We start from the raw sequence: 26,647 nt of genomic DNA, 5'->3' as shown, positions 1-26,647 counted from the left end.
CCCAGAAATTTAAACTAGAAACTTGTCTATGTGTTATAAACTTCTTTTATTCATAGAAGTCTTTATTGCTATGACTTTTGAAATTTTTACCAACACTTTTAAGTGGAGATGAGATTAGGCTGGAGGTTCATTAAAATGTATTGGCTGCCTTCATAGAAACAAAATATGATTTTAATAGAAGCTATTTTCTTTGTTGCTTATAAAGTGAGTGTGGCTATCTAACTCACAAGTAGGCACATGAGTATAGATCCCTTATATTTATGGTTTTTGCCTCTACTTCTGAAGCCATAGAATATCTTTTATGTTTGTAATATGGAGCATGATGCTATATCCTAGAGACTTAATGAAAACTTTGTCATTTTTTAGTGGTTTTTATAATACAAGTATGCATTCTACAGGAATGAGAGACGGAATATATAGTAATTTGTAACTCTTGCAATCAGGTAAGTTTTATGGAATGTGGAACCGTTCAGATGGTCTAGGGTAGTTTCTGCTGCTGCCTAAAGAGTAAAGATGTACAAGCTTCTCAAAGAAAAGTTCAGAAGTGTATTTTCTAGTGAAAACACTAGGCATCTTCACAGTAGGAGCCCACCACAAGTGATTCCTGTGACTAACGTTCTGCAGCAAAATTCAAAAGTCTGTCAGGGGCTTGCTCAAAGTTTGACTTCCTTGGAAATGTACTCAAGTAGCTGTTACAGAATATATGCACTGATGCTGATGCTTCTGTCTCAGAGTTATGTTTCTTTTTCTGATGTTCATGGATAGAGAAAAGCCCCTTTATCTTCAACAACCTATTGAATACATTTCCAAACTTAGACAAACCTTCCTAATACAGAATTAAAGAGTCAAGTCCCTATACTGGGGATTAAAAGTGCCTGAGACTGTTCTCTGGCCCTGGGTCCAACTGGTGTGAATTGTTGCAGTCTATGCTGTTAAAATCTCATTCTTTGAAACAGGCTGGCCACAGCCTACTGAGGTCAGCCTTTAGTCCCTATCAGTTTTTCAGCCACACCTAGGGGTGTTTAGGAAAGTGCTCTGGGCTCACAATTTAAGCAGTATACACTGGGCCCAGAGCATTTTTTAAGCATTGTTACTAATATACTAATGTGAAGGTATCCTACAAAAGAGCTGGAATTTACTCCGGTAAAGCGTTATAAGGTTTTGTTAAGCAAAGAAGACTCAAGATCCCTTCTTGTTTCCTTTCTGAAATGCATTGCAGAAGGGGATGTAGCCAAACTTCACTCCGAAGTATTTAATATTTTCAGGAGAAGTTCATATTATGTGTTTAGCATATCTTTTATGGGTGTTTATTTTCTTTGCTTACCATATTTGTAAGGAGATTATTCTGATGTTAGTTCATACACAGCACTTCTCAGAAGCAATGAGTGATAAAAAAATAGTATGTGTTGTTTAAATAATTCATTAAAAACCTTTCTTACTGTTTAGTATCACTACTACTAATACAGGTTCATATACATATTTCCTCTGAGCATTTCTGACACATGAATATTCCAACTTCTTTTGCAGAACAAAAAAGAGGAGAGGATTCAAGAAGAAATGAGCCATCAGTGTGTAAGGTAAATTCAGAGATTTAAAATAAGTATATACTGTATGGTATTTACTAAGATTCAGTCACCACCAAAACAATAAGCATGAATTCTTCATCCCACATACCTAGGTTGAATATAATTTTTTTCATAGGCCCTTTGTACAATACTATAGCAATTTAAAAAAAAAATCAGTGTTTTGCCTCTAAGAGGATTCATATAAAAATGTATGTGATTGTATTCCATTTATATATTATTCTTTTTTTCTACCCAGGATAGCAAGAGATATTTAGCAGTCCTTGCAAACTATATATATATTAATCTGGGCACTTAGTTCGGGAGACAGATATGCTGTATTGTACCACCTGGAAATTCACTGTGCAGTCACATGGACACATGTATTGTTCATGATGAACTACATAGGACTCTCTTACATTGTTTATTTTAATTTGAATATCTCTACTTAGTTCCTACTCTGGATGGTATCTAAAACATTAGATACGTATAGCAAGTTTACTGTTGCATGTGAAAGGGAGAGGTCCAGGTCATCCTCAGTAGGATCAGAAAAATTTTGGGATGATATTTCTAAGTTTTATTACTAGCAAATATAAAATTTTCCAGAAGTTCTCTATGTATTCTACTTCTCTTTGCATTCTTTAATGCTTCAGCCGTGTGAAATTCCTATACAACTTTCTGAAGTATGACTCTCTGGGTATGTTGTCAGTCACAGTTCTCATTCTTTAACCCTACTTTAGCTTCCTAGCTAAATAGAAGACTGACATGCTGGCTTCCGGGGACACTGACAGAGATAGTGAAATCACTACCAATATAGGCTAAGTATTATTACTGTTTCTTAAGCAAGGGACAGATGACTTCAGTCGTAGTGAATTTCTCATTGTGGAAATGTATTCCTGTACAAAAGGAAAAAAAATGAAATATTTCAGAACACATATGTTGGGATGCTTCCTAACAGCAGCACTCAACTGTGTCAAGCAGTGCAGAATATACAGGTTATATTTTGAAGCTGTTGGTGATGGGGTATTGTGGGGGAGTCATTGCTTGTGCATAACTGGGAAAAAGGACTTAGCCATTTCTGAATGGCAAGGAAGGCAATATAGTTTATTGGGATGTCCTAAAACCCTGGGTCAGCCTCGAGCACTTCACATTGAATGATTCTGATTTGTTATGAGAGGATCCAGCCAAATTTTTATTTTTATTGTTGCCTTTTCCTACGTTCGTCAGTCCCAACAGCAGTGTATATGAATACCTTCTTACTTAAGAAGTCAGAGCATTCTCTTCTTGAAATCTGATACTCTACTTGTAAAATAATCTAATAGATTGTTAAGGAGCAGAGCTGGTTGTTGATTTTCTCCTGCTCTCTGCCCTTCATTGTATTGTCCTCATAAGTAAAACCTCTGAATGAAAGACCAGGTTTGAATGTCAGTCTATGATTTATAGCTTTATAGCACATTACATCAACCTGATCTTGATCTCCAGTTTGCTGCAGATATTAATGCAACTAATAGATATGTGGGTTTAACAGGCTTTTTCCTCCTTACTTTTTCTTCCATTTTGATGCAATTATAGTCATTAAATTTGGACAATGTTTTTGCAGTTTTTAGCTGATTAATCACTTGGCTGTTTCATTATCATTTTGTATCATAAATAGAGATCTATAGAAGTATTTGTAGAAATATTTCAGTTTACTGGAAATTTTCAACTATTTTTTACTTTTCAGGAAAAAAGACCTGTTTTTTATAAAACAAACAAACCCCCCACCCCCGGAAAACAGAACCAAGACAAATCTAGTGCTTTCTTCTGAGTTAACCAATAAAATTGATGTTCTCTTTTTCAATAGGACTGTAAAAGGTAAAGGAAAAGTCATTGAAAAAGAGGAAAGAGACACAAAACAAGAGGTAAAACTATTTGGTTTTGAAACTTAGAATGTTGCATTTTTCTTGGAATTAATAACAATTACAATATGTATTTCAATATAATGTCATTATAAGATTTATGTATATTGGTCTTCAGGTACCTCCTAACCTCTCTTTCTGGATACAGCATTAGAAAATTGATTTGTTATGTGTAAATTTGCTAAGCATTGAAGGTAGCCATCTATTCAACTGTATTTCAGTATCTTCTGTGCTTGAAAAAATAATTCTCAGTAAGTGGGAAGAGTTTAGATGTGTAATACAAATCACCTACATAGGCAAATAATATGTAGTGTAAGCCAACTGAAATGCAGCTAGCAATATAATTCATATATGTCTCTTAAAGCAGTTGCCATAAGAAAGAAGTATTTTTATATGTTTAAATGGACAAGTGCAGAAAGAACCAAGTTTTCAGCAAGTCTGAAGTGCAAGCTGTGGTGACTTGAGTTTATTTGGGCCAGTCTTTGCAGATACAGCCTAACTTTACCATTAAAAGCTTTAAAATATTTTGTCATATTTTTCAACCTTTTGTAACTATCCCCCAAAATCCAAATTCTGTTTTGGAATGTTGTAGGATTATGGTCCTGATCTAGGAAAAAGTAGTAGTACCTAATGAAGACATTCTTTTCCATATTCTCATGTTATGGTCAGCCATGTATCTTTCATATATCTTCCAGCCATGTATCTTTCAAAACCATACTAACTTCTATAAAACCCGTCTGTTTTTCAAGCACTTCTCTTTCAAGGAAGTTCTAAGACCTCTGTTATTCTTTCCTTCTAATTTCCAGTACGTTTCCATTATTGTTCCTTTAATGCTAGCATTTAGCTCAAATACTTTTTTAGGGTTTTCTTCCCCTAATGAGTTTATAGAAAGCATGTTTGTGTCTTCTCTGACTTAATTTTGGTGACGTGTGCAAGCCAAATTCTTCATTCCTCTCATCATTCTAGCAGCTGTCTCTTTGTCTGTTTCAGTTTGCATTAATTTTTCTTTAATATGGGTGACCAGAGTTGAACACAGTACTGAATATGAATGTTCATCAGTGCCTTCTGTAATACTGTACATGACATAAATACTTATTTGTTCCAGAAAGAAGTAGCTTTCTGACATATTCTTAAATTTAGTCTGCACAGCTCTTACTGCTGTGGCCAACAGTCATCCTGGATCAACTAATATGTTCAAACTGTTTTCTTCCTCTGTTGTTTGAGACAGCTGAGGTTCCAGGTAGCAGCTGGCATTGATGCTAATCTTTAAGGCCCAGACTCAGCTTACCTTTAGGTGTGAATTGTTTGTGGTGAGGACCTAAATTTCCCTATATTTCCTTTGTAGTTTGTGAAGAGAAATAGGCAGTACAGTCCTTTTGTATTTGGTCTCCTTTTTCACTACCTTCTCTGTCTTCATTGGCAATAGGAGGCAACCTAAGAGGGTGAGTTCCCTACTGAAGAACTGATTCAACAGGGATAATTAAATGAAATTCCATGGGTTTGCACTTTATACTGTTGAATTTCTTCATATATATTTGTTACTCCAAATACCACAGTCATCCAGGTATTCCACCATGACTTCCTAATCCTGCTTTGTATTGACAATATATTCTCCATATATTCCTTAAAGTAGGAACCTAGCTGTGAAAGGATGATTCTGATTTCCTATGAGAATGTAGGAGGTTCTTATGAGGACAGTAAGATTTTCACAACTACTGACAGGTGGAAGTTTTTAGTATGTAAAAACTACGTGTGTAACAGATGCAATGTTATAAACATCTATGTGTTATTAATAAAAATGACAGCTCTGCAGGCATGTTCAGAGATGATTATAGTAAGGTAATAAAGACTATAACCATCTTTATGGCTGTATTGCTACATGTGTCTTTGACTAAATGGAATAAGAAATAAATAAAAAAAAAAATCTATATGAATTAGTTACTGCTGGGTACCTGCAACCTTGCAGGCAGAACAAAGTGCGGAAATTTTGCCCAGCTTCGGCCAGTTTTGCCTGGATGGACAACCCTACTAATATCATTTATTCTTGATCCAAAGATTGATCTGAGAAATGACAAAAAGCAGCAACCAGAAAGACTGAAGTACTGTAGTCCTAGTTCTAGAAGTCTGATGACTGAAAAGTAAGGTATCTATAGAAGCTGTTTACTGCTATATAATGTCCTTAATACTTTTGAAAGTACTACATTCTGTGAAGACTAGGTAACTCTAGCTCTTGAAGAGTTGTGAAGGGATCAAAAGCGTGCCTAACTTGGTGATTGACAAACAGCTGGTATCCTTTGGTTGTAACTGTAGAAGCAGGTAATAGGTGTGCTGTTACGCTAGATAATTTTCATAAAACCTCACATTTATTTCTTTTTTGAAATCTTTTGAAATCCCTTACATGTGGATAATTTAGCCTGACTTTGAAGAGGCTGTTGAGGGAAAAGGCTGACTAAAGATTGGATAGATCAGTGTGTGTCATTTTAAGCTCTATGTTTGTTTGGGGTATATGTTGCGGTAATTAAATGGCATTATTTTAATCAAGTTCAGTAAACTAGAGAAAGGCAATTTCTTTGAATTTATTTCAGGGATGCCATAAATCTTATTCCATGTAAATATAGTAGAGGATTCAATGTTAACAGAATCATTTATGTATAAAAATATCTTATTTTCCTGTTGTATCCATGTCTCTGTTTTCCTGATTCCAACATCTGCACTATTTTATTAACGAATAGAGTCCCCCAGTATAACTTCGGTACAGGGATAATTTTGTCTAATCCTTGAAAAAGTAGAACAGTCTTGTCTTGTTGTTACTCCATCATAACAGCTACTGTATACTACTGAAATTATAGGCAACGCAGCAGTTTTTACATCTTTCCCAGTAAAAATACTGGTAGGAAAACAGTTGGTCTTTCCAAGATGGGGTTGAATTCTGTTTTGTCTTCCTGTATTATTATTTTAAGTCAGTAATTATCACTTGTTAATATACTTCTATTTATATTTCTAAACTGAATTTGTTGTATGTTTGCTTGAAAATGGAGAAATATCTGAGAAGAACAACTATTCATTTTATCTTTATGCTAAGATTTGGCAGATAAATTTTTAATTTTTTTGTAAGATTATTTAATAATTTCATTTATTTTCCTCATTTAGGAAATGAAAGATACACGCACGTATAATTCAGACATGGGTTTTGATAACTTTTCAGCAAATTATGAAGATGATTTTGAAGTAAGTAGAAGCATACAATTGTCCTTTTGAAGTAATTCTCATGTATCAAAATAGTGATTAACTTAATTCACAGAAATAAAAATTACAGTACATGGTTTTTACTTACTTTTTTTTCGTGACAGTGACCTTAACTTGGCTAACAGTAGGTAACAAGTAACTAAAATGTTATGTAGAAACTCTCTGCTGTATATTTACTTAGTTTTCATCAGGGGTTGGGAATGAACTTCTGCTTTTGAGTTGAAGTCTTCACAAGATCCTCTTTCTGTCTTCTTGGATTTCAATTATTTAAACGGTTTTCTGTGAAAAAAATGCTAAATTTCTTTAAATAATGAGAGGAAATAACCAATTTCAGGAGGGAAAAAAAAGCCTCATTGATTTTCATTGCAAAAATATCGTTGAAAAAAATATCGACACACAGCAGTCCCTTTACTAGTTTGTTTAATTGAACTCTTAGCTCTCTTTTGTTTACTTTAAAGTTATTAAGATAGAAGAGTGTGTTGAATGCGCTTTCATTGCTAGTACAACCAGCTACATCTTTGTTCAGCGAAGCTAGAATTCATCTCCGCTTATGTTAGGAGTGATGTCCACTGTTGAGCTGTTCACTATAGTAGCCCTTTACCATTCAGTGGAGAGAAAAGAGCATGTTTAAGACTTGTTCATATCATTTGTGTTAGGTGATTATTTTAGCATGAGACGAAATATCTTAGTTAAAAGAATTATGAAAGTATGAGCCTTATGAATGGACTTGCAAACAGATAGTGTGGTAGTCTAGTAAATTGAATGGCAGCCTGAATTAAAATTATCAAATAAACAACTTTATACATCTATGAAGCATTTACACCACTGAATGCTGTCATTTTATTTCCTTAAAGAATACATAATTCACCTAGAAATATAATTCCTACTTTAGGATATTTAAAAAAAAATTAATCTATTTGGGGCACTGAAGAACAACACCATGGGATTGTCTTCTCTTGATTAAAATTACTGCACAATCAAGACATGCCATTTTTTTTCTATCAAACTGTTATTTTAAAATGCCTTTCAGTCAGAGGATTTATAGCCATCTGTATGAGAATTTTATTTTTATTTTGACAGCATTTTGTAATTTCTTAAAAAGATCTTGAAAAATACATCTATAATCCATGTTTATTAGTTATTGAAAGTCCTGTTACTTTTAAAGGATTATGAAGATGATTTTGATAATGATGAAGACAAAAGTGGTGAAGAAAGAGATGCAGAAGAAAACCTAAGAGAGATTCCATTTTCGAGAATATCAGAAATTGAAGAAATTCAAAGAGCAATTAGTGCAGAAAATGATAGAATTTGTACTTCACTGCCAAAGAAAATTGAAAATGAAAAAAAGGAAACAATCATGGGTATGTGACTAGATACCAGTCTTTTTTTATTAAATGTATGAATAACACATACAACTTCTGAGTAAACAGGCCACTTTCTCTAGAAGTCTGCCTAGAGGCAGAAATCTGGTCCTCTGGATGAGTCACTCTAGGTTTGTTGGTAAGTACTGTAACTTTCATATTGCTAAAGAATGATTCAGAGGCATTACTAATCATTTAAAATGTGAAGTATAAAAATTTACAGACTGACATTTAATATATCTTATTTTGGGTAAGAGGAGGATATGAGAGTCTGGATTTTGAAAACTGGAGGAGTGCTAGAACAGTTTGGGGCTTCCGGTGACATTAGTTCACCTTTTTCTTTTAAGCAGAGGTGAAGCCACTACTCTGGATGGGAAAGAGAGACAAATACAGATACTACTTAAATATACAGTTCTATATCACTTTTGAAATGCAGGTTTTTTTCTGAAATGTGACTATGGAATTGTTGTCTTGTGTTCAGTTGATCTGATACCTGTGAGTGCCAGATCTACTTATTTAACTGTCTACGGCTGTGGTTCCCCTTAGCACGCTCCACTCATGTGAACGGCAGTATAGAATCATTGTGCAAAAGAATCTTAAACAGCTTTTTATTCTTGTTCATATAAAGTTAGTATAGTCACAGAAGAAGAGCATGGAGTTTCTGTAAGTCTTTACAGTATCAGTCTGTTAAGTAGTCATTGCAAGTCAGAACCAGTATACTGTAATATGAATTTCTTCCAGAAGATTTATGCAATTATTATTATTTTTCTGATAAACAATATGGAATCAATAAAAGAATTCCATTAATACTATAGATCTAATGAACAGGATGGAATTCTAATACAGAATTAGATTTTTCAGTTCTGAATTGTAGCACTTTATTGTAAATTGCACATAAACATTCTTTTTGATGAAGTTTTGACCTTGTTTGGTTAAAATGGTTGTTGATCATTTTGGTAGTGACTTTTAGAAGTTTAAAAGCATTTTACAAGTATTATCTAAAAAGGCAGTCTTCCTCTGTGGAAGTGAAACACCACTGGTCCTGATGGGAAGTTGGATATTAAGGTCCATTAGCTACCACCTAGCCAGGAAAGGGAGTAAAATCGACATGACACCAGATACTGTAGTTGCCCCATTAACTATGGCTTTTAAAGCAACAGTTTTCAATGTTTTGCTTATTCAACTAAGGGCATCAGTTAAGCTTGTGTTGATGAGGTTCTCCATCTCAGTGGCTGCAGTGATGGATTCTTATTTAGAAGTGTAGCATGCACATGGTATAGTCTGCGTGAATTTGATATGGTTTTTGGAATTAGTCACAGAGCATTTTACTGTACACAGGGGAATAAGGGACCTGCTAATGGCAGGAGAAAGAAAGAGGCACTTTCTGCATTATAGTCTTCTAAAATAAAAATTATAATGGTCAGTCATTTTAAGTTGATTGGTAAAGGACCATGATAAGGGAAAAATGCTGGCCTATTACTGAAGTTAAGAAGCTTATTGTACTGATAACTGTGCTAGAGCACATTGTGTAATGTGCAAACTAGTAACTTTTAGTAGCTGCGTCGTAATAAATCTGTTGCTTTTTAGACTTACTGCTTTACATTTTAATGCACTGTAAAGTGTGAATTATAACACTAACAATGTTTTATAATATCACAGAAAGGCAATACCCTTCTGTCAGAAACTCTTTTTGTGGAATATTCATGGATTTTCAAATGGCAAACCAACGACAGAGTAGCCGAAGTATGGCTAGTAAGCAGAAGTAAGTGTATTTTAAATAATCCACACAAAATGGCAACTCACTGAGAGATGTAATTTTTTTCATTATATTTGAAATATGTGAAGTTTATAAACTTCAGGCTTTTAGAGTCAACTATTATTTTGTAAGCTAACAGTAATTAGTTCTTAAGTAAATAATTTACAGGCTTTGCTACATGTCATCTATAACAGAAATTTATCTACATATCAGTTTATGGGTATAATTTTATTACAGAATGAGTTGCCAGGATTGTCATTTCATTGTACAATTCTTCAGCCACTTAATTAGATATTGACTTGCAGTACTAAAGAGCAAGCCTTTTAGCTGCTCTTAGGGCTCTGCAGAACTGTAATTTCTTGAAATAATCAAGAATCTATGGTACACAGTGTTGCCAAAATAGCATGTTCGCTTTCAGGGATAACAGCAGTTGGTGTAAAAACATGTTATTACTGATCTAAAATTGATCTAGATTTGAGACATATAAGACGGCTCTGTATTAAAGAAACAAATTGATGCCTGTTTCTTGTGGAACTTGCCAGGAGCTCCAAATTTATCTTGAAGCGCTGTATATATCTCCAATTTTCTTTTACAGCAATTGGACGCATAAAGCAAGAATATTAAATTTTCTTGATAACACTAGATTCCACTGCTTTGTGGCTGAACATCAGTGGCTAATCTTCACATAAGGGAGATTTTATTGTCTAGGCTGTCTGACTCACCTAAATTTACATGCCCAAATTTTACGCGAGTTCATTGTCTAGGCTTCCTCTGTAGACAGTGGAGACAAATTAGGAAATTCAGGAAGGCATCTTTGTGAAGATTTGCCTTCTGAAATGTTTGTCAGCCTCTACTGATTATATACTATGACTGATTATGACTATGTACATATAACTTTGTGTACATGCTAGCAACATACATAGCCTGTGAAGATAATTAGCATTTAATGGAAAGAGAAAGGGTTTGTGGAATTTCATGCTGTGATAATACATTGTTACCATTAAATAGACTGAAAGGATCCCATAAATGAGCTGTGACACTTTGGATTTTTGTGTATTAATACAAGGCTTATTATTTTATTTTAAGGATTTGTCTGCATGTATCATTAAGATTCATAACTAGGAAGCAACTTTGATACGTTTGAATTAGATCTCAGCAATCTGTGCCCAGTGTTTGTGAAGAGGTGATGTATTAGGAAGTGGAAGTAGAAGTAAAAATAAAATGTGGGTAAGAAAATGCAATAGATGTCATCAGGTAGCAAAAAGGAGATGTGAAAATTGTCCTTACGCATAAAGAAAAATCCAGCCTAAACTATTGGAGGAGAGATTCCACCTAATGTTGCTCTAGGCTTTTCCCTTTTCAAAGACTATCTTACTGAGAAGAAAGTGCAACTAGAATATGTATCTGTAAGACTGTTTAGATATGGATCTGCTACAGACCCATAATTGTATCTGGGTTGTATTTATATTAAGTATACAAAAAAAACCCCTGAAAGTGCAAGAGAGAGAAAGGGAGACTACAAAAATTTTCTCATTGTCAAGGAATCTGTACTATAGCAAGAGCATGGAATTAATCTGTAGACAGACATCTGTATGTAATTCAAGCAGTTAACTCTTAAAATATCTTAACAGTTTTATGACATTAAATAGATAGATAGTTATGTGAATTGTGGCAAAGATTGACTGTCTTTTCATTATCCACACATCCATACAAGTGGAGTGGTAGGAGTCTCTTTGTAGTTGATGATAATAAGTAATATCACACAAATGTTTTTTACTTGTCAGAGTAAGGTACAGTATATGAAGGTAGACTTGTTTTCCAATTAAGAATAAAAATATAGTTTTATTTGTGAGCAAAGGTGAAAAAAGTAAGAATTGAGGTAGGCAGAAGGTAAAAGGATTGAGGGAAGCTGGATAAGGCAGTTAAGGGTTTTCTTTATCATTCCAGCAAGGGCATTTAGGAAGATAGAAAGGTTTGGCATTTCATAGGACAAAGAGATTCGGGTATCTCAAATACTGTACAATGTGCTAATCTTATTCAAAAAAATACAAGTGGAAAAATACATAGTCTACCTCAATCTCAAGTACTCATTTTCATACAGTTTAGATCAAGTCCAATAGTCCAGTAACTGATTGGTTTTGGAGGCCTACTTTTGGGGTAAGACATCAGTATTCATGTCCACAGGTTATGAATCAGCAATAAATAAATTTCATATATATATTTAAAATATATTTTAGGATTGCTGCTGTTGTTATTTGTTTCCCTAGTGATGTAAAGAGGTACAAATTCAGGCAGTCTTTTACCAATGGAGGTGATTCAAAATACATTTGCATAAGTCTAACAAAACCAGGACATTATAGGTGATATTTATAAAGCTTGTACACATATAGGTGATCTTTATAAAGCTTGTACACATATAGGTGATGTAAGTTAATAAAAAGAGTTTAGGAGAATTAGCCACCATCGTAACTATAGGAAGAAAAAGACATTCACCTGTTACCTCACAGAACAGCTTTTGAATAATTAGGCAAGATGGTCATGCTAGGCTTTGACATTTGGGTTTAATAATAAACCACATAAGTTTGCCATTTATATTCAGTATTGCATTTTCAAATGTGATAATTGTCTCAGCATAACATTAAATGAGAACTCATAACAATATTATATGTGTTTCTATTGACATATATTTTTATCTGCCAATTAATTTTGGTACAGCTTTCATTCACATAGGTCAATGGATTGTTAGATCTCTGGAACTGTACAAAATCAGGTTGTTTTTCTTTTGGAGTACCAAATACTTGGTCTTGACCATTTTTGTGTTTCTCTCTTGTAATTCATTCCAAAGAAAACGGAGTTCAGAACTTCTTCCACTAATTGATCTGGACTTCTCAGTTAGTTTTTCTTTATTGGATTTGCCTCCTGTAAATGAGTACGACATGTATATCAGGAATTTTGGTAAAATGAACACTAAGCAGGTGGGTAACAAATATGTAGTCATACTTAAATCCTGAAAGTACTGATTCTTGTTCTGGAAAATAATTTTCTTTACAGAAGAAAGTTACTAAAGCTAATAGGACAGTAAAGTAATAAATTAATAATTTTCCTCTCTAAACCTTAATTACTATAAAGCAATGATATCAAAACTTTTGGCCAGACAGGCCATTTCCTTTCTGTGTTAGAAGGGGACTCTCTCATGTTCCTTCCCTGTTTTCTAAAGGACTTTATGTCTGTGGCTCACTGTCCCAAGTATGCCAGGTTTAGTGTTTATGCATCATGTAAGACCTTCTGTATTTTTGCAGCAGGTCTAGCACACTTGTGTGAAATGTAGTAAAATGTGCATGCACAAAATAGTGACATTGTGTCGGTATGTTTAGATCTGAATTTACAAACAGAAGAGGTTGGGCGCATCAGATTTAAAATGACTGTGTAAGTTCTATTCAGTTACGTGCTGTCATTCTTAGATGTGCCACCCATATATTGATCACTTTAGCTCTCTACTTTAGGCATATGTTCAGTGTAACGAGGACAATCTGGAGAGAGACATTCAGACTGAGGAAGTTGAGACATTGGAGAAATGGACCCAGCATCCAGGAGAAAGTGCCCTTGTATCTGGAGGTGAAGAACATTTTACTCGTATTCATTTATGGATGTATGCATGTAAACATTCTCTTTTGTACCCATTAATTGTCAGAATTTGTAATGTGGCAGGCTACATCGATAGCAAACTGCTGTAGGCACTCTGAATCCCCTTGTGGAGGGGGTGGAGTTTAAGTGGCAGAAAATAATTTCTTCCTTCTGGATTGCTGTTTCGGTTGGCAGCAGGTATGATTCCCCAACAGATCTTGTTGTTCACTACTGTTATTTCTGCTGAAGAGAAGTTGATTGCTGCCACTCTCTTGCTTAAAAATTACATTGTTCTTATGTTTTTCTTAATTGATTCCCTTTTGAAGCTTCAAGTTTGGTTTTGTTTTTTTCTTAGGTCCCATAAACAGTCAGAATGTACCAATGAATGGAGCTCTAACACCTAAAATTGATTCACAAAAATTAGCAAATTTCCTCCGGTCTGCTTGCCAGGTATACTTCTGTACTTATTATCCCTTACGAGTTGTATGCATAAGTATACAGTGTGATAGATCACTTACAGTACTTGTTCTGACTAATTTAAATAAATTACTTAAATAATACTCATTATCAGTGAGATTCATCTCTCTGCAAAGGAACCACAGCTCTGCAACTTTCATGTCTGTAAAGCTGTATTTGCAAAGATATAAAATTAAGAGAGTTGATAAAGATTTATTAAATTAATCCCCGTACTTTAGAAAGCTACAAACAGCAAAGCTGAAAGATAAGACAACCCTTTTATTTCTATAAATGTAATTATGTTTGAAAGGTGATTGCTGTTTTGCTAGAGGAAGATCAAGTTGCAGCACAACCCAGGTGGAAACTAAGATCTCGACAAACCAGTCTGTCTATTAGTGATAGCTGTTTCCAGTTAAATACTAACCAGCCATTCCTTCATGGTAAGGGAACTTTATTCTACACTTTTTAGTATACAGTGTGAACTCTTCTTCCTTATGCAAAATACCATGCTCTTTGACATGACTGAAGTGCAAACAGCACATGTCAGGATATATGGATGATGTAAAGCCCAATTTTCTTTTAATTACGCTAATCTTCCTGTAACTCTGTGCAGATTGGTTTCACATAGGGAACATCAGAGGACCCTAGCTGCTCTTAAACCAGAAATATAGGCAGCGAGTAGCATGATAAAGGGCTGATCTGGATGTAATTTCTTGCCTCTGTTGTTGAAGGAGCATCCCGGGTGTAATTTCATTTAGGCTCTTTATGCTGACAGTAGGGCCCAAGTTGTAAATAAAGCAAGGTTATTGAACAGGGAGAATATAGCCTGGTATATTTGAACTGCAGTTATATCTTCCCCATATAAACAGTAGATGTTCAGATGAAAAGAAAAATGAAAAATAAAGCATCTGTAATTGTGTTTGGAAGACCTATTATAACAGAAAACCATACATATTCTAATATGAACACATGAGATGAATGAGAAAAAGCCTGGCCTGTGCTGTTTCCTGTTTGAGACTTAGCTTAATTTTCAGTATACATACTGATGTCAGATCAGATTGACTTGCTTATGCCCAATATAATTATTCTATTAACTTCCTGGTTCTATTCCTTTTTGCTTCTACTTCTGATTTTTTACATTCCTTCTCTAGTCCCACCTTTTTTCTTGTATAGCATCAAAAGCAACCCACTGTTAATAGAAATATTCTTCATAATTACGCCTTAGCTTGTTTGGTTGTTGCTATAGCTGCTAAATATGCTTTTTCATCTGCAGGGAGTTTACTTTTTTATTCATTGCTTTTTTTTCTTGATTTTTTTTTTAATGGTTTAGACCGAAAAATATCCTGCCTATACATCTCTCAAGTTCAGAGGCAGACACTACTTTCTGTTCATGGATTACCTGAAAAGACAGGTGTTGGTTTACTGAACAGAAAGAGCATCATATGTGTTTGGAATATCTGGCAGCCCTCCAGTCCTCAGAAAGTTTTAATATGTGACTCAGAGGTATGTTTTCATAACATTATATATTTGCCCATTTATTTATTACGTGTATTTTGTTTTCTTGTCTTGCTGCAAGATATGTTATTGTTCAAGAAACACATTTGAGCGTAGTGAGCAAAACACTATTCTCACTCCATTTTGTGCTCCAGTACTAGAATGTAGTGATAGTCATGGTGGTTTCGTTTGTTGGGGTTTTGTTTGGTTGTTTGTTGTTTTTTTTAATTTTTACTCCATTTCATCGTTGAAGAGTGAACAATGTGAAACAGCAAGTTCAGATGTTGTCAGGACTTCTCCCTACCCATCACTATCATACAGTTTAATCACCTCCTTCAAGCTTTGTGGCAGTAGGTGCAGATTACACAATTGTCTTGAAAAGGGAAAGCCTACTGAAAGTCTTGTATCCTACTTCCCTTTTCAATAAATTGTCCTTCTGCTGAAAACACTTGTAATCTGTCTTTTCTGGATTTACATGCTTAGGAAGAACAAACATATTCAGGCTTATTAAATCATTGGCCTTTATCATAATATCAACATGCGTATTTTTACGGCTTAACAGGTGATATGTTGCTGCTTTAGTCCCAATAAAACAACATTAGTTTTTGCTGGAACAATAGATGGTTCATTGCTGGTGTGGGATCTTCGAGAAGACTCAAGAATGCACCCTCATATGGTGATCAGTGAAACTGACTGGACATTTAGAGTCCCAACATTTTCCACTGGTTAGTATCTATGCATTCTGGTTAGTCATTTTGTGGCCGGTGAAACAATTCTACTAGTTTTTCTAAGAACACATTTTCTCAATAGCCTAGTTTAGCCAGTTCAGAGATTATATTTAGTCTAGTAAAAACTGCCAATCAGTAATAGCTGTAAAGAAATGTAAGCCAGCTCTATATGCATCAGGCTGTGAGAATAGAGGTGGACCAGATGTAGAACCTAAGGGGCATTGTAACATTAAAATGGACTACTGAACTACTACTTCATCTGAAATCATTAGCTTAGTCAATTTTCATCATTATCTCCCTTAATATAACCTACATTTCTTTTTTTTATCTACATCTAAACACACATATTAAGATGTATTTTAAAAAAAAACATGAAAGTAGTATAAGACTGTAAAACACAGTTTTTCAAATGTCATTTAAAGGTTGCAGTCTGTACAAATTGTCACCTAAGTCTTGATGTTTCTATAAGGTTGCATGCAAGATGCATACCCAAGTGTATACATGCATAACCTCTGTTAGAATCAGTGCAGTGCTACTCTGGGGCATCTAGAGAGCTATTAATCTCATCCTAATGTAGATATCTGTATATTGTTAGCTGGTTTGATTGTATTGATTAGATTTAGTTCACTTACAGATACTATACTGCTGTCTTATATGTAGATACCATTTTAAGTGTCTTAATCTTTGGTCTGAATCTCACCCTTACACATTTCTAAAATTCCACTTATGTAACTTTATCACTTCTGAATTCTATCTAGCTACACTAAAAGTTGAGTCAGGATTGTGGGTTTTTATTGCCAAATTATTAATTATTGTAGCAATGTAAGATCTAGGAATTGCATATTTTCATTACATATACAACTGTCTTTTTTTGATACTATTGGTTCAGCATATATGGGGATCACATCATTGGAAACAAGTGTGTAAATGCTAAATTTCAGAGGTGATCTATATAATGGAGTAAGTTGAATTCTAACTTCCATAGTCAGCAGTCAAATTACTTTTAGTCTTTTGTTGAAGGGATTCTGAAGCTGTGACTAAACTTTGGAGCCCAAAAGCTCTCTGGTTTGATATCCCTAGAAATGTATCAATCGCATGTTGGAGCAAAACCTGGGCATGCATTTTTCTGTTATCCAGCTTGTCACATGAGCAAATTCTCTAGCACTGGGGCCAGTGGAGAGCTATAGCATGCTCTTTCCAGGTTCTTAATGGCAGAGAAGCACAGCTACAGCCTAAATTAGTCTTGCATATATATTGGGAAGACAGAAGACAGTTTACTTTTCAACAGTGGTAGTGGATGACCCCCTTTCATCCTTCAACATTTTCTTGTCATTGCGTTTCTCTTTTTTTCTACACTTCTGATCCCTTAGTATATGATCAGAATAACAAAGGCTTTTGTAAATTTTCTTATAATCCATGGATGACAAATTCAAAAGTTACAGGAGTTTATTTAGGGCATATAACTGACATACTAGAAGACACAATCCAAAGTACTTCACTCTGCATTTGAATTAGTGTATGGGATCCTTACAATTTTGTGATTCTGATGGAAATAAATGGTTCTTTATGCCTATTACCAATGTTTGTCATTGCAAATTTAAATAGAGAAGAGCAAGTCATTAATCTTACTGAAGTTTTCAATGTATATAGTTGTATTTTGAGAGATTGGGAATGAGGTGTACCTACCAGCAGTTTGACCCTTGATTTGTCTCAATCTTAATTATAAATTGGTGCCATTTTTCTTGGCATTCTATTGTACCCTAGAGTAAAAAATAACACGTAACAGTATTTTTTAATAATTTTATTATTGCAAAGTCCTTCTGTATGTATTTTTCCTATTTTTTGTGTGCAGGCAGGTGCTACCGTTTAACTTACACTGAGTTGTTATTATTTTTCTAAAAAAAACACCACACATGCACAAAGTCTTCTTGTTCACAAATGTATCTAATTGCAGTAGCCATGTTACAGTAAATATTAGTTGGTTGTTGATAGACCTTTAATTTTGTTTAGTAGATCAAAGATCCTTGGTTTTGTGTTGCACAATGCGCTGGTAGTCAAATGTATGTATACAGTTTCATGTAGTTGCTTATATAAGCATTTTTTAATGCTGTATACTTAGGAAGCTTTATGCCTTTAGTCTTAAATGAGATTAAGTTCAGTGCACAGAGCAAGTCCAGAAATCAAGAGTATCTGACAAGGAATGCATATGGAAATTTCTGTAAATATACATTTATTTTAACATGTTATTAAAGGTTATATACATGTTTTCTTGTGGTGAATTGTTTGTTTCAGCCAGCGTAGTTACTGTCTATTAAATAATATTCTGTAGGAGTAATTTTTCTTCAATTTTGTCTTTTCTATAGTAAGCAGTGATTTATTTCTACCTCTATTATTCATGGAGCTTGAAATTAACATAATTCTTTTCATGATAACCCTGAAACGGCAGATTTTAATGAAATGTCTGGTATAGTGGCATAAATGGTGCAGCAGACATTGGGAAAATGCGAAGTAAATACACAGTGTGAAACATTGATTTATCTAGTAGTATTTTGTTAATTTAGGAAACAGTTTGCAGTGTTGTATTTGAAACTTTTATAAAGTAATTCTTTATGAAGTTATTATTTGCCATTCTTTCTTTTTAATCATCATTCTTCCATAAACTGAAAAGCGATTAGGGTTTTTTTGTTGTTTGTGTTGAAAATAATATAGTGTTTACTTTTCATTATCCTTAATTATAGACGGTATTCTAAACTCAGTAAACCACACGTCTCCTATACTAGGAGTGGAACCTGTCTCAACCTCTCTCTACGCTGATCAGAATTGTGGGTTCTCAAGCCTCTCTTATCAGGAGGGTATGTAAGCTGTTCTTCAAGGCATCAGTATGTCTGAGTCTTTCTTTAGGTATCTAGTGAAACAAATATGTCATAGCCAAAATCCAGTTTATTATTCTATTCTGCCTTTTAAGTTGTCTGCAGTATCAATTGCGTACAACATTCATGTTTATTTTCTGCTCTCATTTTTATGTAATGTTCATTCAGTGCAGTTTCACATCAGATGTGGGTGCATGCTTGTTATGATGTCTGTTTTCAAAGCAATATTTTGTTCTTCCATGATAAAACAAGTTATCACTCAAAAACTGCCTTTAGAGAAGTCTTAGTGTTCCTACAATATCCAAAAAACCTTTATCAAAGAAGTGGAGCTACTTGCTTATATCTGAAAGCACTTAAAATATGTGACTGTACTTGGTGGTTCTTCCTCTGCCTGTTGCCTAATTTTTTTATGACCAACCTTTGCAAAGAAACTTTAATCCTCATGCCCCAAATTCTCAGACAGTGTCCTAGAGGAGACATTATTACTGTCATTGCAGATTTTCACTTTGAAATCCATAGTAGTTCAAAGAAATGTGCTGCATATTGCAGGTTTTACAAGATCTCATCTATTGTACTTTGTGTTCTGTTCCAAAGTCCATGCAGAATCCAGACATTTTAAAAGATGCAGACAGAGAACAGCTGCCTATCTGGTAGAACAAACTGAACATACTAGTTTCATGCTTTTTTCTTCTTTGGTAGAATTAGGGCACTTTCCCTTTTTGTGCTGCTGAGAGGATCATAAAAGTTTCAGAGAATGTATTAACCTGGAAATGTTTCAAATCCTTTGATATTGTTCAGGATGAACATCAGTGTATGAATATAAATTGTTACTATTCCTTCCATAGAAATGTCAGGCCCTCCATTTCAGATAGCTTCAATGGATGAAAATGGAATCCTCAATATGTGGGTGAGTAATATATGTATGAAAACAGAGAGTATCATGCGTTAGAATAATAAAATGCTTCTTCAAATATAGCAACCCTAATCCAGGATTTCTGTTGAGAATTTCCTCATTGAAAAATACAGCAACACTAGCCATTCTGTTGGAATTCTCCTCAATATTTTTGACCTGACTCCCTAATGCCATGATGCAAAACTATTAACAGGTACATGAATTCATGAAAACAGGCAATCAGTAGTTCTGCTTCATAGGAATATGTTCACATATTTCTATTAATTGAATAATAGATGTCGGTCCTCTTTCACCCACCTACTTTATTTTATTTGAATCACAGTGGTGACAGAGACTGTACTGAGAAATGTGAGAAATGACACTCATAATTTATATAGAACAAATGTTCATGAGGCAAAATGTGAAAATCTGTGGATAAGATTACCCTGCCTAAAATATGACAGGCAGGTAAGCACCAGGTCTGTTGCTTTTAATTACTGTTCTGACAACTCTTCTTCCTATTGGATGTTTTCAGTCTTTTTCTGATGCAGCTTTGGCCCTGCTGCTGAACCTGTTGTTTGCATCTGAATTGGTCTTGCTTGAGGAACTGAATGGCTCAGTGAATAATAAGGGGATAAAAGTATTTCCCTTCTGTATCACTAGTTAAGTCCCTTAAAGCTCTAAGTGACTATAGTAGCAACAGATTCAGGCCAAATGATCTATACCCTTTCTATTTCATGAGCAGTGAAAAGCACAGGAAATGTGTTACAATTTCTTATTTGGGGGGGTTAAGGTGGGATTTTTTGTAACCAACCAAACCAACGAGATGCCAACTAGCGATGAAGTGTAGAATGTAACTTCCCATGTTCTGCTTTCCAGCAGGGAACATCCAGCAGGCATGTGAAGCTATTTTTAGCATTGTAGGCATTGACAGCAGATAGGGAATCTACCTGTAATCATTGTAATGTTAGACCTACTTATCTAAACGTTCCTTTAGAGTTATGTCATGCATTATTACAACTAGTCTGGTAAATATTTATTGCTTATTAATGTTAAATATTGACTTTTCAGGTAGTTGTTGAATTACAAAAAGTGGATTTAGCTGGTTCACAAACTGATTTAGGTGAGTACTGTACATTAGAGGTAGAATAAAGTGCTTGAGTTTTGAGATTATGAAGTTAGAATAGAGAGGAAACTCAGTGATGACAAAAAATTGTTTAGAAGAGAGCAAAATCACTGAGGAGAAGATTCATTCTGAATAGGACAAATATCTGATATTTGGGGGTATTGGTTAGGTATCATGAGAGTTATTTTCACTGCTATCTGAAACTCATCTGCTAATTCTGTATTGCCACCAGACAACCACATTTCTTATAATTTCAAAGCAGATTTCTGTGTTCGCAACAGCTTTTTTTCCCAAAGAATATGAGATTTTATGTCCTTCTTGGACCTTCTGTTCTTTCTTTAGTTTTAACCAAATCTATTACAAATGCTTTTGTTGTTGCCCATATCTCCATTTTGCTAATTGTCCTGAAATGTCTTTTTTGGGTATGATACTTAATTTAGTGTGAGAAAAAAGTTTCCATGAAAAAAGTAAAGAACAAAGTCCATTCAGCCCTTTTTGAGTTATGTGAATGAAGAAAATTAAATTTTTTGTTCTTTGAATAAATTTAGACTTACACACTTAACCTAACTGGAAAAGGCTGTGATTAAAATCCTGATACATTTTAAAATACATATAAAAACAATGAAGTAAAGCTACCAAACTAGAATTTTTGATCAGTTTTCTAATTTATAAGCTCATGTACAATGTCTGGCTATATTAAGCTGCTAAAGCTGGGTATTATGTCTCTGGAGAGGTATGTTCTTAAGCTACGGTTATGTGTTGACACAGTTTTAGTGCCACCAGCATTCATTTTTTTTCTCTTCAAAAAGTTCTTTTGTTTGAAGGATTTGAATTATTTATGTTATTCTCTAATAATAAGTAACATAGACCAACTTTATGGAAGCATTATTAGAGTCTCATTACTATAATTCATTGTCAAAAATCTAAGTGTCCTAAGTGTGCATTTTCACAATTGATAGAATTGGGTTTTATAGAGTGATATTACAGGATGTTCTATGCATACTGTAAAACCAAGACAAACATATAATCATGTTTCCCTCTGTCCTCTTTCTTTGATTTCTGTCAAAGATTACAATTTTTCAGATTTGAATTCTGAAGTAAATAGTCCTAAATGATGTAAGATTCTTACACATCAAAAGCTATACCTACAATGAACAATTTAATTATGAAATATCCTTTTACTTATTAGCTTAGGTTTTAATTTGATGATAGCACTTATTTAATGCAAAGTGCTTAAATCAGTTTAAATAATTATTTTATATAATTTTAGGTTTAATTCCTGGAGGGAAAGTGAAGTTAGTACATAGCTCTACTATGGACCTGAATAACAGGTAAGAAAACAGGGGCATTTAGAATTTGTATGTGTATCTCACAAAGCTAGTTTTTCCTATACTTTATTAATTTGCTGTTATATAAGATATATTTAACATATTTATATATATTATACTATATAGATATAAATGTATATTTTTATCATTTGTAGTTTGGGGTTTTCTTTAATATACACTTCTTCCTAGAGCTAGTCATAGACATTTTAGATCAAGAGTTTCTGTATGTACTTGCATAGCTTTAGGAGACAACTTCCTCTATTTATGTCATCTTTTACCATTATGTTTCTCCTAGCCTTTTTCCAAAGGATGTGCGCCAGAGAATGCCCCAGACACTGAGTATTAAATTTCTGTCTTCTAATCCTAATCATTTCGTTGTTGGAACAAACATTGTGAGTAATATGCTGAAATTCATCTCATTGTTATTTTTTGTTCTGCAAGCTGCCTCATTTACTTGGAATTTTACCAGTAGACTATATGTAAAATTTATAATTTGAGGCTATTATTAAAATTTGTTAGGTATTAAGGATCTTTTAAGGTAGCAGCTCTGTGAATTATTTAACTTTGTCTTGTAATACTGAGAATGCAAATTTTGTTTTGGTTTGTTTAATTAATTTTCTTTATATTGTTCATAGGGGCTGGTAGGCCACGGTACAAGACATGGTTTAAAAGTTTTTCCAAGGCTATTCAGACCCCAGGAGAGTGGGCTGAGGTCAATAAGCATCAATGCAATTGATTTCTTCCCTTTTGGAAAGCCACTATTTTTGGTATGAAAACATTTTAACATAATACAAGTTTAAATTTTTTAATTATTTGCTGAGGGAGGATTTCTTATTTGACGTATTTAACTAGACGTGATAGTTGATTTACCTCACTAATTCCAATCTGCCAAGAAGGGTGACAACAAATCTTGTGTCCTGCTGTTTGAACTTTGCTTATGTAAAAGGTGGACCATCTGGCTCACAGACAGAAATGGCAATCTCGCTTCAGCCTTATAACTTCTGCTTTCTTTCTACTGAAATTCAGCACTGCAAGCAGATTTTCTGCTGTTAATGAAGCCTTAGCTGTTTCTCACTTTTATCACACATCTCTAAGTGACATAATCATGTTGGAGAGAAAATAATCTGTATTGCTGTGAAATTTAAGGTCTGTGAGGCAGCTGTGGGCATTCCCTGCTTTCCTTTCCACTCCACATCAGGTGTGCCCTTGGGGTGTGCCTGGCAGTGTGCCTTGTGGTCAGGTGTGTTCAGATCTGCCCTCAGCAGTTCATATTGTCACACCCACTGGTTTTATTTGTCTCCCTTGCGAAAGTTTATTCAACGCAAATTGAATCTAACTTTGGTAGGATTTTCCATCTGCTTATCTTTGCATATATTTGTACTTGATCCTCTGTTAAAAATGCTTTCTTTCTAAATTTGCCATGATTTACATGACTTCATTGGGATTGCCCAAGGTGTAGAATGAATTTGTTTGGCTACAGTGTACATATTTTGTGTCACCTCTGCGCAGTCAGAATTTTCTTTTACCAGTGTGGATGTTCTTACCTTTTTACCAAATGTATTTGTTTAGAGTGATACTAACTTCTACAAGTTTATATCTGCAGAGTCCTTTTAAATGTAAGCACAATTTGCAGAGTCGCTGTAAAAAGTCATCATAATTTGAAAATTCTAGGAAGTCTTCCTGATGTAGAGGTGGCCCAGTGAAGCAAGAATAAGTTATTTTCTGTTTTCATTTTCTGTTTTCTTTTGTACCTGGATTAGAGCAAACTTGTAAATGTAATACTAGGCAAGACAAATGTTATAAGAAAATACCTGGAAGCAGTGATATCTGCCCGTCTTTGGATTTAGTTGTTCATTATGAGTCAGTTTAATATCATTATATTGTTAAGCACAGCCTGTCCTACTGAAAGTTATTCTCGGTTTTACAGGTTACATGTGTCATTAAGTAGCCATCTGACCATGCCCCAATTCAGACTACTGTCAAGTTGCACTGAATCATAGTATTAGTGAAGTTGATAGTTTGAGAACTTTTGTTAAAATACGAAATTAGGACTACAACCCACGATTAGTGGAATAGATTACTCTAGTATGCTCAGTACAGAGTTACTGCTTTTGAACTCAAAATTACATTAGAAGTTGAAATCCAGATAGTCCATAGAGTGACATATGAGAGAGATGTGCCACTTGAGTTAGATAACTGATTTTATTTATATGCTTTATAGTCTCAAGAATTGAATTGCAGTTTTTATCTTGCTTAGTTTGTTTTGTTCCCAGGAATTATTTTCTTTTTGACTATGATACAGGCTGGCTGTTCAGATGGAAGTATTAGATTACACCAAATGACATCAGAGTATCCCCTCATGCAGTGGAATGACAGCACAAATGGCCAGCCAATTATTGCCCTGCAGTGGGCTTTAACAAGACCCTCTGTGTTTTTTGTCCTGGATGCATCTTCTAATATTTACATTTGGGACCTTCTGGAAAATGATCTGGTTCCTGTGGCAAAGCAGACTATTCCATCAGAGAAGTAAGTACATTACATTAATCTCTTTTTAGCAAAATATTAATATTATTATCATCTACATTTTGATTAGAGTTTGGATGGGTTTTTGGCTTGACATAAGACGTTCATTAGAATTTGCTTTTCTGACTGTATTTGTTAAGCTGTTGGAGGTGTTGAAAGAGACTATAGCGAGCTATAGTTTAGTTTATCCTTATTTACTTATTATTTTATATAGTCTGATAAAGGAGAAATAATGTTAGTATAAATCAAAATCAGGTGTAGTGTTACCAGTTGGAAGAGATGTCTGTACATGGAGCAGTTGCTGTTCATATGAAGAGAAAAATTTTGTTCCCACTAAAATAACTAGACTGTTTAAGTTCAAAGATAGTTTTGCTGGATCAGGATCAACCCTAAAATAGGCAAGATGTTGGACAACATTTTAAAATCCCTATATATAGTATGGTTACCAATACAAAGAAATACATTGCGTTCATTGTCACAGAGTAAACAAGGATAGTTTTGGCTGGCACATATTCACCAAGACTAACATCAGAGTAGTCTCACCATACTGTTCTCTAGTCAGTGTAGAGACCTGGGTATCCTGTGGATTGATGCAGAAAAGCAGTTTAATTTAGCCTTTCTGAATTATAGTCTTGAGGATTCTCTTTCCTCCCTGATGGGGGCCCTACTTGGGAGACTCTGTCTTTCCTAGGCTTAAGTTAGTCTTGGAATATCCCTCTAGCTAAAAGTTTTCCTTGTAGCTGTGTAAACTATAGCAAAGTACTGCAAGTTTTGGGAGAAAATAATATAATTTTTAAAGTTGTTACACTCTACTGGAAAAATGCCATAAAACATAGTTCATTTTTACAAGCTTGAAATATTTTTAAGTCATGATTAGAAATTGATGATGGAATCCATGAACAGGGGAAGAATTGCCTGTTATATTTACATTAAATGATTGCAACTGGTGAAAAGCTAAAGAACATGCTGGGACTTGACATAGTGAGGAATATTACACTGGTGAGCAGCAAAAAGGAATCATTTAGTTAACTATAAGTAACCTGCTAAAAACATGTTTGAAAACACCTATTTCTATTAATTTTGCCTAAATTAAAAAACACTCCCCTATTCTTTTTATTTCAGTGTTGTAACTATGGCTCTGCTGGGAGAACCAGAAAAAACAAATGGATTGTTAGGCATTGCACTGGCCAAAGAATCTGGACAGATAGACATTCAATATGTAAAGAAGAAGTGGGCATTACGTCAGCCTGAGGAATCTGAAAAACTGCATTTGATTTTATTGCAGTCTTTTTAGAAACAGTACACCTGTCTGGGTGTACAAATTATTGCAAAATATTTAGATTATTTTTTACTGCAATTAAAAGATTTGTAATGTGGTTTTGTATTTGTATATAATTTGTATATATTTTAAAGAATATCAATTCAATATTTCAGCTGAAATGATATATTTTATCATAAAAATGACAGAACCAAATTTAGCATTATTGTACTTAAAAAGATGAAGTGTATTTCATTATTGAAAGTACTCTGGATGTATATATTTTTTAAAAAATACTGAAAATATATTCCTATAAATTACACTGCTGTTTCTCATTATTCTGCTCTGAAGTAAATGAAAGCAGTCCTTTGTCTGGTAAGCATAAAGTTGTCCCTCAGTATAAGCAACCCGAATTTATGGAGATTTCTACCTCTGGGCCTTTTACACACTAACACTTGGTAAAACTTTTATATATCTACCTAAAAAAATGATGCAAACTTATCAGAATACAAATTTACATCACAT

At 34.2% G+C, this 26,647-nt stretch overlaps 1 protein-coding gene across 2 annotated transcripts in view; it reads left to right on the top strand.

Moving 5' to 3' along the window:
- The window catches only part of DYNC2I1 (dynein 2 intermediate chain 1), a 34,443-nt gene extending 8,203 nt beyond the window's left edge, over positions 1-26,240 (top strand). The window contains exons 6-24 of one of the 2 annotated variants that reach the window (XM_049798258.1): positions 1,528-1,577; positions 3,406-3,463; positions 6,611-6,688; positions 7,872-8,067; positions 9,727-9,829; positions 12,669-12,798; positions 13,327-13,438; positions 13,803-13,897; positions 14,214-14,343; positions 15,234-15,406; positions 15,960-16,122; positions 18,864-18,977; positions 19,841-19,902; positions 20,959-21,010; positions 22,284-22,344; positions 22,637-22,733; positions 22,977-23,108; positions 24,644-24,867; positions 25,987-26,240. In XM_049798258.1, the coding sequence (XP_049654215.1) occupies positions 1,528-1,577; positions 3,406-3,463; positions 6,611-6,688; positions 7,872-8,067; positions 9,727-9,829; positions 12,669-12,798; positions 13,327-13,438; positions 13,803-13,897; positions 14,214-14,343; positions 15,234-15,406; positions 15,960-16,122; positions 18,864-18,977; positions 19,841-19,902; positions 20,959-21,010; positions 22,284-22,344; positions 22,637-22,733; positions 22,977-23,108; positions 24,644-24,867; positions 25,987-26,158 (2,202 nt within the window). In that variant the 3' untranslated portion in view covers positions 26,159-26,240. Of the gene's footprint in view, positions 1-1,527; positions 1,578-3,405; positions 3,464-4,886; positions 5,025-6,610; positions 6,689-7,871; positions 8,068-9,726; positions 9,830-12,668; positions 12,799-13,326; positions 13,439-13,802; positions 13,898-14,213; positions 14,344-15,233; positions 15,407-15,959; positions 16,123-18,863; positions 18,978-19,840; positions 19,903-20,958; positions 21,011-22,283; positions 22,345-22,636; positions 22,734-22,976; positions 23,109-24,643; positions 24,868-25,986 lie in introns of those variants that run through there. The other variant, XM_049798259.1, reaches the window with a different exon arrangement.
- Positions 26,241-26,647: the final 407 nt, after the last annotated feature.

The sequence above is a fragment of the Accipiter gentilis genome, chromosome 4 (genome assembly GCF_929443795.1).
Source record: "Accipiter gentilis chromosome 4, bAccGen1.1, whole genome shotgun sequence".
In the NCBI taxonomy this organism is placed as follows: Eukaryota; Metazoa; Chordata; class Aves; order Accipitriformes; family Accipitridae; genus Astur; species Astur gentilis.
Note: the sequence above shows the minus strand (reverse complement) of the source record. Positions and strands in the feature narration are given on the sequence as shown.